This window comes from Varroa destructor, unplaced genomic scaffold, assembly GCF_002443255.2.
Source record: "Varroa destructor unplaced genomic scaffold, Vdes_3.0 BEIS01000007.1, whole genome shotgun sequence".
Classification (NCBI taxonomy): domain Eukaryota; kingdom Metazoa; phylum Arthropoda; class Arachnida; order Mesostigmata; family Varroidae; genus Varroa; species Varroa destructor.
The window spans coordinates 4,406,346-4,419,757 of NW_019211460.1; the positions used below are offsets into that span (position 1 = coordinate 4,406,346).

General features: G+C 39.0%; 1 protein-coding gene across 2 annotated transcripts; it reads left to right on the forward strand.

Annotated features, from left to right (window-relative positions):
- The first annotated feature begins 2,002 nt into the window (after positions 1-2,002).
- LOC111255030 (uncharacterized) lies at positions 2,003-9,254 on the forward strand. Of its 2 annotated transcripts, none has more exons than XM_086974431.1 (6): positions 2,003-2,110; positions 3,582-4,597; positions 5,865-5,954; positions 6,195-6,308; positions 6,625-6,888; positions 7,614-9,254. In XM_086974431.1, the coding sequence occupies exons 2-6, from the start codon at positions 4,349-4,351 to the stop codon at positions 7,755-7,757; spliced, it is 861 nt and encodes a 286-aa protein (XP_086830557.1). In that variant the 5' UTR covers positions 2,003-2,110; positions 3,582-4,348; the 3' UTR covers positions 7,758-9,254. The 2 variants fall into 2 exon arrangements, with proteins under 2 accessions (XP_086830557.1, XP_022672401.1); XM_022816666.2 differs by having other exon boundaries at positions 2,095-2,110; positions 3,585-4,597.
- Positions 9,255-13,412: the final 4,158 nt, after the last annotated feature.

Genomic DNA, 13,412 nt, shown 5'->3' on the forward strand with positions numbered 1-13,412 from the left:
AAAATAAGATTCAGTAAATGGCTCAAGATGGTATTGGTATTTGTAATTGATGGCACGCAGCAACTTCATTTATGTTAAGTCGACAACAACATCTGGAGTTACGTTTTAATTTTAATGGAGCAGAAAGTACCAAACAATCTATACATTTACATATCCTACCGTGCAACAAAGATGCAAAACTACTTGACTGAACCACCTAAATTAATTTATAGTAATTTAGCCGCTTTTATAAGAAACTAGATAAGCGGGAAACTTTCTTATAAACCTGGAAGTTGAAGTAACTTAAACTATACCTGCTCATAGGTTACCCTTTCAATTTGTGAACAAGTTAGGCTTAAGGACGCCATTCTACTAACCTTTCAGGTCACGTAACGAACAAGATCCATTTTATGTCTGTTTACCCATTTATGAATCAGTGTGCCGAAATGGGTAGGACTGATGAGAAAAAAAGGTTTACATGCAAAATTAGAAAGATCGTATAAATTTATTAAAAGAAATAGAAAAAAACAAACATAGCTCTGCAAATTGCCGTGACAATATCTAAGACTCAGCTTAAAGCAATAACTCTACGGCTTTTATGCAACGTTATTGATTTTTGTAGCATTTGAAAATTATTCTCAGAATAAAACTTAATCTAAAAGTTTTAAGGAGGCTTAGAATGTATACATCTTGAGATTGTTTACTGTGTACCAAATCGACAAACGAAAACAATTAAACAAAAAAAGTCTATATCTCTACGCTTTGCGAGAATTCAGTATTTTTATATACTCGTACCAAACGTCAAGCGTTAGATTAGCTACTAGAAATCGAGGACGAAAAGGTCAGTACAGTCGTACAAACAAACATTTCATCTGTTGTGCCCATAAGGGTCCATTATGAGTCCAACAAAGCTAGTATTTATAATGCAAACGCGGTAACAAGAAGTTTGTTTGTTCATCAACGCAAGTTCAGGATCAGCCAGTCGTGCCGTGTTCTGTCTGCTCGAATAAAGAAAGCTACGAATTGTTTCAGCAACAGGTTAAAGCGGGAGGTCATTAAGGAAAAACCTTTCATACACGTACCAAATCAAAGAGGTTTTCGCTACTTAGGGTCCTACTTACGTCCTTCGAATGACACTGGTTAAAGAGCATTTTCGATGAAGGAATGTCGCTGTGAGATATCTAATCTAAAACCAATTGACGTCTGACAAATTCCAACCGAGCGATTCATATATGTCAATAAAGGAAAACCTAGCCAGTTGATATAGAGGTATCACTTTTCTTCAATTGACATTTTCGAACTGTGTCATAGTATTGAAACAAGTTGGCACGATACAAGCGATATGGGTTTCATATCAGGAGGAACCGAAAACGGGCGTACTTGGTTACCTAAAATCGTTCAGCGATAATCTAACATAAGAGGCACCCTGAGGCTGAATACTTGAGCATGTTTCATACATCCATTTTTAGTGCAGAAGTCATTATACCTTCGAATGAGCCGAAGGAAAAACAGCCAACAATGTGGCCCTGCTAAGCTAAAGGGTATAGAAGAGGAATGGAATTTAACATTAGGTAAATCTCTTTGTAGTAGTGTACGCAATATTTAAACTTTTGCCTTCGACATCTTGTTTTCAATACTTTGTAGTACACGAAATCCGCCAAACAAGACGATGTTTCAAAAGAGCGTTTGGAACAGACGACACAGAGAAAATCTGAAAGTACTTCGCATTAATTTACATAACCGCTTATGGAATGCATATCCACTCAGACGTCTTAAAGGTAAGCAAAAACAAAGGAGTGGACTAATTAAATCAGTCTTTTGAGCCCCGAGATCCCCATTAAGCATCATCATAAAAAAACAGCTTCCTTCCAGAAACTAATCGTGCGTGCTTCCTATATTTTAGACGCATCTCATACTTAGTTCATAGGCGAACGCGTTACTATTGAACCATTTTCTTTTCTCTCTTCTGTCATCTCGTTTGACGGTCTGGCCGCTGTTTCTGCTCAGAGAGATGGCGCACCTAGTCAAGCAGACGGTTGACATAGTGGGTGCTGCTGGAAGTGAATTAATCAGGTAAAACTCGAAGGATGACTCCAACGGTCAAAAAAGATCAGATAGATTGTTTTTTAAGGTGAGCTTATATCTTTTTTTATGAGTAACCTAAAACAGATAGTGACGAAGATTTTTGCCGCCGTTTAAACTACTTGTAAGGTAGCTTTGCTAAGTTACATTCATAATGCCTATCTCTTCTAGCAAAGGGACAGGAGTGCACCTTTACCAGAATAGTTCGCTACCTCAAAGACCAGGATGGCTGAATCGAGATTACCTACTACAATCTGTAGGCCGATCCTCCGGCGGCCTTCAAGTGTCTTCAGACCTTGAAAAACAGTTTTACAATAAAGGAAACTGTGGTTGCTAAGCATGCCTTTAAAGCAGGGACGAGAGTTCTGCAAGACTGCTGCCTGCATCAATCCAAATGGAAACCATCTTGACAAAACCAATGAATTCTACTTAGACAAAATAGTTTCCATTTTTATGTTGGATTAATATTGAGCAATACAATTAGTATTTTACTAAATAGTTATCTGATAATAGTAACCTACCCGTTTCTGTTTCGTACTTCCATTTCATTATTGTAAACTGTACTGCCTCAGCTCTGAACTAGTATGTATAAATACGTGGTGCATGTACTAATTAAGTTGTTTATTTCTACGAGCGAGAACACAAACATTCGTATGTTGTCAAAAAATATCGCTCTCACAGTTGCTGGGCGTAAGATCTGTAATTTAATGATTATAAGTGCGATCTATTAATGGTCGCTTGAAATTGAGTGAAGTCTTTTTTTAACTTTAGAAAAACAGTCAGTCACTATAAATCAATTATTACTCAGTTAAATATGGCGTCACAATTCTTAGTCAGCCTTTTAACCTAGTTTAGTTAATAAAAAAAACGCTTGCGTAGTAGTCTTAGCTTAGAGTATATAATGACTTTCATAAAAAATTATTATGCTTACATGCACATGTGCGTGCATATAATTTTAGGGTTTAAGAAAAACGGGCTAGAGCTGTGAAACTTTAGTATTAAAAGCGTAGGAAATAGGACATTAAGTTAAGTTGTTAGTAAGGTGCTCCTCTATAATTTTTAACGTATTCGTTGATCCACCAATAGCATACCTGATGTACGTACCTGGACAATAAGTTTGGATTCGTATATTTTACCTCCAGCTTGGTGTCCTCACTTGACTAGGCGATTTCTTCACAAAATAATACTGTAGCTTTCATTCTTTGAAGTTACAGAAATAATTATTGTGAGAAATTTAATTGTCTCAGGATTATTGATTAGTACTCCTGATACATCACGGAGAGGTTTCTCTAAATTTCAGGCTTACTCACAGTAAAATATCCTTTTCATTCATCGGAGTTCTTATTTAACCATGTTCGTTTTGTGAAACAGCCGGAATATTAGCGATCACTTATATTACCTATATCTCATCTACGTCATAGGCCTAAAGATAAAATAAACTCCTCTTAACCTATATTAATAAATAGACTGAATAATAAATATGATGTTTTTTGCTGTTTGGTTCTATCATGATATCTTAGTAGCAAGCTGGCTGGTAATGAAAGCATCGACGGTTTACTGGATCTTTGACGGGATGGCTGGCTGGATGAGTCGTGTCTGGCCGCTCGCGTGAGCTGCATGTCGACGAGACAAGTCGGTGGCAAGGGAAGTCTGGGGCATCCCTGAAACGGGGCTGTTTTATTTCACATATATCTATATAATAGAACAACAGATTTATATGGTGCTGGGAACGTATAGTGATATTTTTGTTGTACCAATAGAAGCAGCAACAACAATGTAAAGTTGCCCATTAATTGAGGTCTACACATATATTTGGGGTGTTTCCTAGAATTTTAGCTGTACAATGCTGAGGTGCAACACTCTCGTTAGAATATCTGCTGCCGGTTTTACCGTCTAATCGCGCGGATGCCGAAGCGGCCAACACGCAGTCGTACCAGGCCCTCTTTCTTACTTTCCGTTTCCTCTGCGTCAGCGGCTGCCAGGCTGTATTAACAGTCGACGTACAACAACCTGTCGTTATCTGCGTATACTGCTGTAGTGACGGCGGCCGTCCCTCCATATTCGACGGCCTTCTTCTATAAAAGCGTCGCAACCCCGCGAGATTCTTCGTCATCGCCTTGGCCCACAGCGGACCATTTGAGTTGGGCACTCCGCCGAACTAACAAACTATACTTGAGCTCATCTAGCCTCATATCCCGCCGTTGCACTTTCCTTTTTATTTTGTAGGTTCTTAAGCCTCTACTTTGACCTTCGGAGAACTGCAGTGGTATCATTGATTTGCATAACAATGAAGGCCTTCGTGCTCGCCTTAGGATTGCTCGCTGCAAAGGCGTCCGGCCAGGAGTTTGATAGGCAACGCGCCTACGGCGGTTCGTATCGTCAGCAGAACTCCTACGCTAGCGCCGGGTCGGCCGCACCTGTGTCGTTAACTGGCAGCGCGTCATACGGTGGGGCCGCCTTGGCCACGCCTGTGACGGTGGCTGCTGCTACGCGTCAGCCCAAAGTCCATGAAATCCACACTACTTCTGAACGAGAGGTACGTGGCAAATAACAGCTTTCGTTCTACGTATGCCCAAGTAGAGTGTATTTTTATTATTTTTAATTAAATTCTAATATACATATTTTACTTCACTGCTCATACTAACCAGCAGTGCTTTGTTAATTAAATAGCTTCTAGTTCCAGCAAATGTTCAGACTCCGCGTAAGGTAATATTTCCGATATATGTACTTATTATGCTACAAACAAATAAGGCCATATAAATAAAGAAATTTCTCCAGAATTGCATGTTAAACTTTGCGGCGGCATTGCAGCTTACACTGGCCCTAATGGCTGATGAGCTTTGAAATTAATTAATTCTTGTGTCCTAGCCAGCAAATACCAGATATAGTTAATTACTAGCTGCCATTATACAACTATTCAACTTAATTTTACGCGCAGAGAAGGTAATTATATCAAAATCGAATACTTCTACATGTTGGAAAAATTATCTGTAAAGCGATGTGCAGCGCGCCACCGATACGCAGCAGATTATCGTGAACAGTACGATAACGTTTCAAAATTGTAGCACGAACACGAATACAACACGAACGAAAATAATCTGCAAAAATTCGAATACTCTGAGCTAGCCCTGAAGCCGTCTATCAGGCAAACGCAAATAGTAAAGTATTAGCTAGCTTGGAGGCCTGCTGGTGATTTTCGCTAACGAGTTCTTTTCCAGTTGTTTTTTGTCAAATATATATATATATATATATATACATTAATTACATTGTGGCTAACAATAGTTGAGGTAAATTTTTTTGCACACTGAGCGCTCATTCTTCGAGCTAGATGGAGAACGCCAGCGCGAGCGTGTGCATTATTGTCCACTTGAAATTGCACACGATAATTCGCACATGCCAATAAGAGTGTTCGTAACTATATATTTTCCAATTTATAGACGCTGAGTTCCATCGCACTATATTGGCTGTAACTACCGTAATGCAAACTCATTTTTAGCATACAATATGGAATATCACCATCTGAAAGCTTTGATCTTATAAATGTTTTCGAAGGCTCTACAAGTGGGTTAAGCAGCGCTCTGCATGACCGTGTTACATGCAGGTTTAGCGTTGCAAGAAAAGCGAGCCGCCTGAAAGGTTTGTATATTAACCTAAAGGGCTTTAGCTTAACAACATGGACACTTTTATAGGTTTGTATATAAACCAAGTGCGTTCTCTTTGTGTATGCCATGTCATGTGCTATCAGTCGCGATATGAGTGGAGTTGGAGGCTGTATGACCAATTGGTATGCTTTTTATAAACAGGTAATCCGCGTAGAAGAGTATAAACGTCCTCGCCAGATTATTCGTATACACGAAGCGCCTGCTCCGGCTCCTGAAATCATCCGCGTTCAGGTCACACAGAAAACAACTATTTTAATCTTTTAAAAATCCAATATAAATTATGGTTGTTTTTTTGTATGATAATGGTTAGTGCTAAATTCGAAATGTATGTGGTTTCCGGCTTGAGCCTCTTACAATACATAAAAGATGTAAATATTACAGCTTCAAATGCTAGCGTAATCATTGTCAGAGATCAGGCTGAAATTACACGGGACATAATGTGCATTTCTATGATTTAATGAATTTTTCCAGGCACCACCTGAACCTCAAAAGGTAATTCGGGTCATTCAGCGAGCTCGGCCTACCCGCGTGCACTTCACTGAAGCTGAACCTGAGGTGCAGGTTGTTAATATCCCTATCCGCCAGGTGACTCAGATCTCTCTGTTTTGATATCTTAACGTAATAAAACGAGTGTTCTCTAATTGTCTTGCATTTTTATTATTTACCCATCGACGCGGTACATCCATTGGCTAGGTCTCTCTCTAAAAAGGCAATGCGTATTTTTATCATTTAACCTTTAACCAATGACGTACACGTTACTGGTTCGAGCACCACCGTAAGACACATACATTTGCAATTTGTGAAAAATAAAAACTATTCCTGATATTCAGCGACCTAAGAGACTTATGTATTTATGATTTTTATAGAAATGTACCTTTTGCTTTGGGTTGCCCTATTCCAGGTCCATCAGGTGGTCCGTCCGGTAGTTCACAACGTTGCCGTCCCCGCTCCTGTACATGTAGCCGCTCCTGTCCCAATTATCGAGCGTTCTGTTACCGTGGATGCTGCTTCTCCCGCAGCGGTACAGACGTTTAGCGCGCGCACGGTACCAATTCTTCAACAATCGATAGCAGCCGCGCCCACTGCCCGTGGCGTTCAGGTGTTCTCTGGGTCTCCCACTCCTTCAGCGCCATCTTACATCTCCCACTCTATGGTGCCAGCACAGGTAAATGCCACCTGGGTTTACCGAATCTAGCTTCACGATTTTTTCAATTCTATCATTTATGACTGTAAATTACGGAATTCTGATCCCTTAGTTACGATATTTGTTCCACTGGATGTGTGTTAGAAGCAAGTAATAATCCAATATACAATTTTTTTAAGGTCGTTTTTCTGATGTAATATCACCTATGGTAACCTGCATTATACTACTACGTTATAGAAACGCAGTACTATAGTTCTGCTTAGATGAACCAACGCGGATAAATGGCTTGAATTAGCTTAAATTTATACATATACACGATAAGCATAAGACGAAACATATCTACTACAAGGTACGGTACAATTAATCATTGGATAGTGAAGTTCAGCAAACATGAATGTCGTATCGGTAATTCAGTAATCGATGACAGTTTAGCTTTGGATAGAAAAGTGTTCAGACAAGGGCTTACTTAAAAATAGCGCCTTGATATGGTATTACCCTACTATATCAACACACGCATATACACAGTGCAGCCTGTATCGCTTGTTAGACTGTGCTCATTGGCTTTGCAAGTGCCACCTTTAAGGTTGTCGGAATGATCTCTCAGAGTCATTGTTATTAGGTGGATTACATAATCGCTTCGAAGATCGTCTTTGCCCACGTTGTTGTGACATTTTGAAATGACTTTTTCAAGTAGCAGTAAGTAATCACTTTTCACTTACGCTCCAAACCGTTTTGTTTATATTTAGGTGTCTTATTCTGCCCCGACTACCTTCTCCTATAATGCTGCCCCGGCCATCGTATCCGCTCCAGCCATTTCGTACGGAACCTCATATCAAACCTACAACTCTGGTTTCCACAAGAAAAAATCGTCTGCTAAAAAATCTGCTTAATTCGCTAATGTCTCCGTTCTTGAGCGCATTGCGTAGTCGGTATTAAATTAAAATCACTGTGAAAATTTCAATGCAAATAACCAAATAGTAGAAATCTGATAGACATTTTTTTTTCGAAAGAACTTGTTTTGAGATGGATTCGCTCTCCCATTTATCGCATCGTCGTCGTTCATTTCTTATTTAAGGGTGAATATACATTGGAAATACATACATGTTTCCAATATCCCAGTTTGTGCTTTTCACTTATTCTGGCACAAGGTGCATATCTTTAGAAACTAAATATTTACGAATTTTTTTAATCACATTATTATCTTGGCGCCATACGGATCTGCATAGCGGTGTGTAAAACAACAAACTAATATTTCACTATTTTTTGTGAATTTACAATGTCTTCGATATTTCCCGTTTTGTCTTATTTTTTTGTAATGATTTCAACTATAAACACATATGACTGTTAGCAAGCAGCGACAGTGTTGAGCGCCGCGCTAGCTTTGCGCTGGGTAGAGGTCTAAGCAGTTCAACTCAACGATCGACAAAGGCAGACGCCGCAATCGTCTTCAGATAACGGCTAAGTACCGAATAGATACTGCAATTCGACGTGTTGATATTTAAAAAGAAATAAATATAGATTATACGCGCTGTTGGCCTGGAGCCATAAACAAAAAGGCAGCCAACTCAACGGCCGTTTATCATCATCAACAATGGCGGTCGTAGTCATCGTCGTACCATCAACGAGATATCGTCGTTCTTGCCACAATCAGCCATTGCCATGATAGCCTGTGACACTTCTTTCTCTTTGTCAAGGTCGCCCTTAAGCCGTTTGCCGATCGATTTTTATTTCGACATCGACCATCTATTTTCCTTGCGTATACGATTTACACCGCTGTAAACATTAAATAAGAACCGAATCGGCTTCGTTTATCAGTTGCTTCTTCATGGTTTCGTTTGTAGTTGATGATGACGCTAATGGCGATGATGATGATGACGATGGTGCGTTGCATTTCTCCTGACGTTGCCTTTGAAAGGATCGGCGTTAGTTGCGGTGCTTCGCCGTCGGATCCCAATTGGCGCACGGTGCCTCCATCACAAGCACAAACTGTTCGAACAGCACGAACTGACAAATAGGAATATGAATATACGAGAGCCCGCCACGATAACGAAGGTGAGGTATGAAGTCGTTTTCAATCGACAACGAATCATTGACGGTTTAAAATCAACTAGGAACCCCAAACAGAGCGAAGTATAACGGTTATCGTTTTTCTAGTGGTTAATGGGCGTCGTGTTGGACATTTTCTTCAATGACGACGTCATATACAAGGCCATTACGAAGTATTAACAAAACTGGGATAGCTACGCTGATGTGTATGGCGTTATCATTTACGAATCTCTATCGAGATTTTTTTACATGTCAGAGAGGAAAATAGAAAGACAAGCGTAGACAAAAAAGAAATGAGAGAAAGTTTGAATGTGAAATAAAAACGATAAAGGTAACCCTTACGTTTAACCTGAGCTTTTAATCGAATTCTTATAAAATTAGGGATAATATTCGGATGCAGGTAAGCCTGTTTTCGAACCAATTTACTTTGTAACGTCTACGGCCGCGACAAAATATTTTCCTATGTGTGTCGATTGGGCGCTTTACATATCATTCGAAATTTCTCTACTTCCTATAAGCTTACTATCATTTCTTTCTGTAGTGAACGAAATTTTACAACGAGTACAGGCGTTAAAGGTGGAAGTTCTTAGTTAAAAAAATCATCGATCTTCGATCTGTACTGATTTGCTTTTTGCTAATGCCAAAAAGTTACCGAATCAGCTTGGGACATTTGTGCCAAGTTCTGTGTAAACTCTGAGTTTACCTGAGCCTGAGAAGACCGTCTAAAAATATGAAGATCTCTATTTTAAACATAAAGGGTGTGTCCTACGCCGTCCGAGGCCAATAAAGATCTCGAATAACAAGTAACCCGTTAAATTTCTAAAAGGATAAGCTGCTAATACCAGAATACTATCAAATATCTAAAAATGCGTAGAATTTTATTAAAACTTAAGAACCTGCTTGTGCTGGAGGTCGAGTAAAATGCACAATATAGTTACCCATAGTATTTTGGTATCCATGGGCCACCACGGCACCACAAAGATTCAATGGGAAATTTATACGTAGAATTATTAGGGGTAATAAAAAACGGTTCTGCGGGTCTATATTAATCAGAAAAAGGAATAAGCAGTTTAGCTTAAGCTAAAAGTTAGGCTATATCTCTGAAGTTAACAGTGGGTAGTGGGCCTGCAAGGACCTGTATTTCCTCATGTCTCAGTTGCATTGAGTGAAAAGACAATCCACCGTAAAAAAATCCGATAGATAAGGCAGCATTACATTTCTCTACGAGAATACTAGATGGCTCATAAAAAACATCTGTAAAGAGGGCCGCCTTGCACGAATACGAGAAGGGTTTTTTTGCATTGACCGTATGTTCCGGACATTATGACTATAGACTGCCATGTTTTTCTATCGCTGGTACATAAAGCCAGTCATCTGACCCAACTATTTTTTGGCAAATAATAAATAAATTGATCAAGCAATGGAAGAAGGCCATAGAGAGTGGCGATAAACACATAATAAATTAATTTATTCGAGAGATGTTACAATTTTTGTTAAATGGGAAACGGGCATTGTTCATGTTCCGAGTTTATAAAAATTATTATTATTATGTATAAAAGTAGTCACTTTAGTCGCATAAGTGGAAGATGACTGAATATCTGTAGGTAAGGTTTAAGAAGCTCTGTCAAAAATTATTGACCGGTTTTTGTCTGCTCACAGGGAAGAGCACCCTAAAGATTAAAGTCGATGAGCCAGGCTCATCCAAAATGCGTGCCAGAGTATTTCTGTTGTACGAACAGTTATATACAAGTATACTTATTAGTCAAAATAAAAACACTTGCACAAAATTCCAGCGGCAGGTCTAAGCAGTCGATAGAGCCTATACGATGTTTAGCAATTAATAATAAATCAAATACATGCAGATACTATAGGTTGTTAGATTCGTTTTTAAATAAACATTTGATAGATTATGTTATCAGTGGCAGGGATGCATAGAAATATCGCAGGTTATTAAGAATATATGTTGTTTTTAATTGGCCACTGGACACTTTAATTAGTCCAAATCTTTAGGCCAAATGTGGCCGGAGATAAAAGGCAGGAAGGTCTCCAAGTCAAGGAGGCAGAACGTAATATAAACGTTTGTTAACTTTGTTTTTTAGCTTTGCCATTTTGATATAACTTTGAACTTCCACCTTTCTCTAGCCAAGCTTCTTACTAGGGCTTTTGCAATAACCAGAGCAGTAAATACGAGCAAAATTTTGAACGAAGGCAACAATTAGGTGGACATGTTATTAAATAAAAAAAGAAGCGTTTTGTTCTATATCTATTTTGATCTTTCACGCGCCTTCGATAGGGAAAATCTTGACTTACTATTATATATGACTATTGAAGTTAACATCAATGAAGACAGAGGATAAAGCAATGACGTGGATGAAGATCTATTTTTTGCTTGCACGCTGTTTATTAAGAGCCTCTTAGAGATATAACTTGAAGTGGTATACTGTGTAACAGTATTTCTGCTGATCCGATTTATGGATTGTAAAAATGATATAAAACATCATAGGTCATGTACATTAGGACATGGATATATCTTTATATTCGAACAAAAAAATCGAGAAGTAATGTGATTATAAAATTGCGTCAGGTTGTAACGACCCATCCTATAACCTGTTCTTATAGCTCATACAATGTTTATCGACACAAACGTAAGGGAATATCAAATCTATTTTACTCTATAATAGCAACGTTGATTTACGGTTCTTCTTTGTGGTCGAACGGTTTCTCAACTGTACCCAGAAATTATCAGTCTGGATATAAGTGTTTGTTTTCACAATACGCGTCTTTGGCGGCTTATAGCGTTTTATTCGCTATAGGCTCTAATTTTAATAATACATCTGCTAGGTGTTCGGAAAGCCAGGCAAGTTAACGAAATTGGGCAAACAACCCAAAAGTAGCATTAGCGAAGAAGCCTCTAATTGAAAGAGACCAAAGGCCGCTTCTTCGCGTTCCGCTAGTAACACATACTACAAAAGCTGTGTAAATCGAGGAAGTTAAGTCTCGGAAAAGGTCAAGTTTTAATCAAACATCTTGGTTAAACCTGGGCTTAGGGTCGCTTCTTTTATTTTAAAGTAAATGCACAAAGGTTACTTTTGAAACCGTCAAGCTTTTACGGTAAAGCTGCATTTGAGACAATCTGTAGCTGCATATTAAAATTTTAATAGACAGCAACAAAAACACCATAATATTCCTCAGCAAATCTTCACTCAAAGTTGGATTGCTTGCGTTTAGAAGGGGCTTGTTTTAGAAAATAATTTGGTTGGTGTTTGTTTTATTGTATTTACGATTAGAGGGGGAAATGTAGTTGGAAATTAGATAAAGACACAACTTTTTTCGTTGGATCAGCGTCACCAAAACATAACGTTTAGCATCTGTAGGTCGAATGTCAGGCCCAACCCTGAAAATTGGACTTATCCCCGTCGAGACTATTACTTACTAATTATTTTTCAAAAGTCAATAGGTCTTCATTTAACAGTACTATAGGCTGATAGGAGATTGTGACTAAAACCACTAAATCATCACGGCTGCTCAGATTCCCAAACCCGCCTTTGCTTGCAATAGCTATCGAGACCTCTTATGATAGTATTTTCGAGTAGATTTCTGACTAACAATATCTTTCGCAGGGCAGTGTCGACAGGCGATGATACATTTCGCTGTGCCTCTGTAGAATCTTGAAACAGACTTGTAAATCACCGATATACATCTCGTTCACTTTCATCCTGCGCCCGTTACGTTACCTACTGAGCTAGGTCACTGTCCTTCTGTCGTTACCTTAGTATTGTCGTAAAAAGGTGTTTTCCATAAGCGTTTTTTAAGGATATGGAAGTTGACACTTTGGCTGTTGTGTGAGCTATGAAGAGACCCATGACTTCGGGAGCTCGTTACGTGGCACGGGATCTGCCCATCGGACCGAACCGGCTTGCTAACTCAAGGATTTGATTAGGAAGGTTTCCTGTTTCGTCTGGTGAGGCCTCCCTATATAAATAGATTGCTACTATCATCCTCCTAGAAGCGGTAACTCTAGCTTTTCCAATATCCTGTATGATTCGACTTACAAGCTTTCCATTTAGATTTGCTGAGTCTCTCTTCAGCCTATTGATCTAAAAGACCATGTCAGCCCAAACCGTTATCCTTCTCGTCCTTTTCTCTGACCACCGTCACACACAGAAGCCTGAATTCCAAACTCTGCTTTCTCATTCGAGCAAAAATTATTATCATTTAGCTTGCATACGACTGTTTAAGTCACTAGGTGAATATCTAAATCGACCTTTGGAATTTTCGCCTAGATTTTATTCAAATAGCCGTCTCAGGTTTTAGCAAGTAATTGCTAGCCTTATCCTTTCTCCTTGCGTAATGGTCCAGCTCCATTACCTTCATTACCATTTGTGGAAGCCGCCATGCGACCTTCTTTTCCTTGTTAATGCAGTTGCGATTTTTCTCTCCGGGAAGAGATCTAGTTCTTTAAGCCGCTTGACTTGAACGCATGAAGATCAAGTAATCTA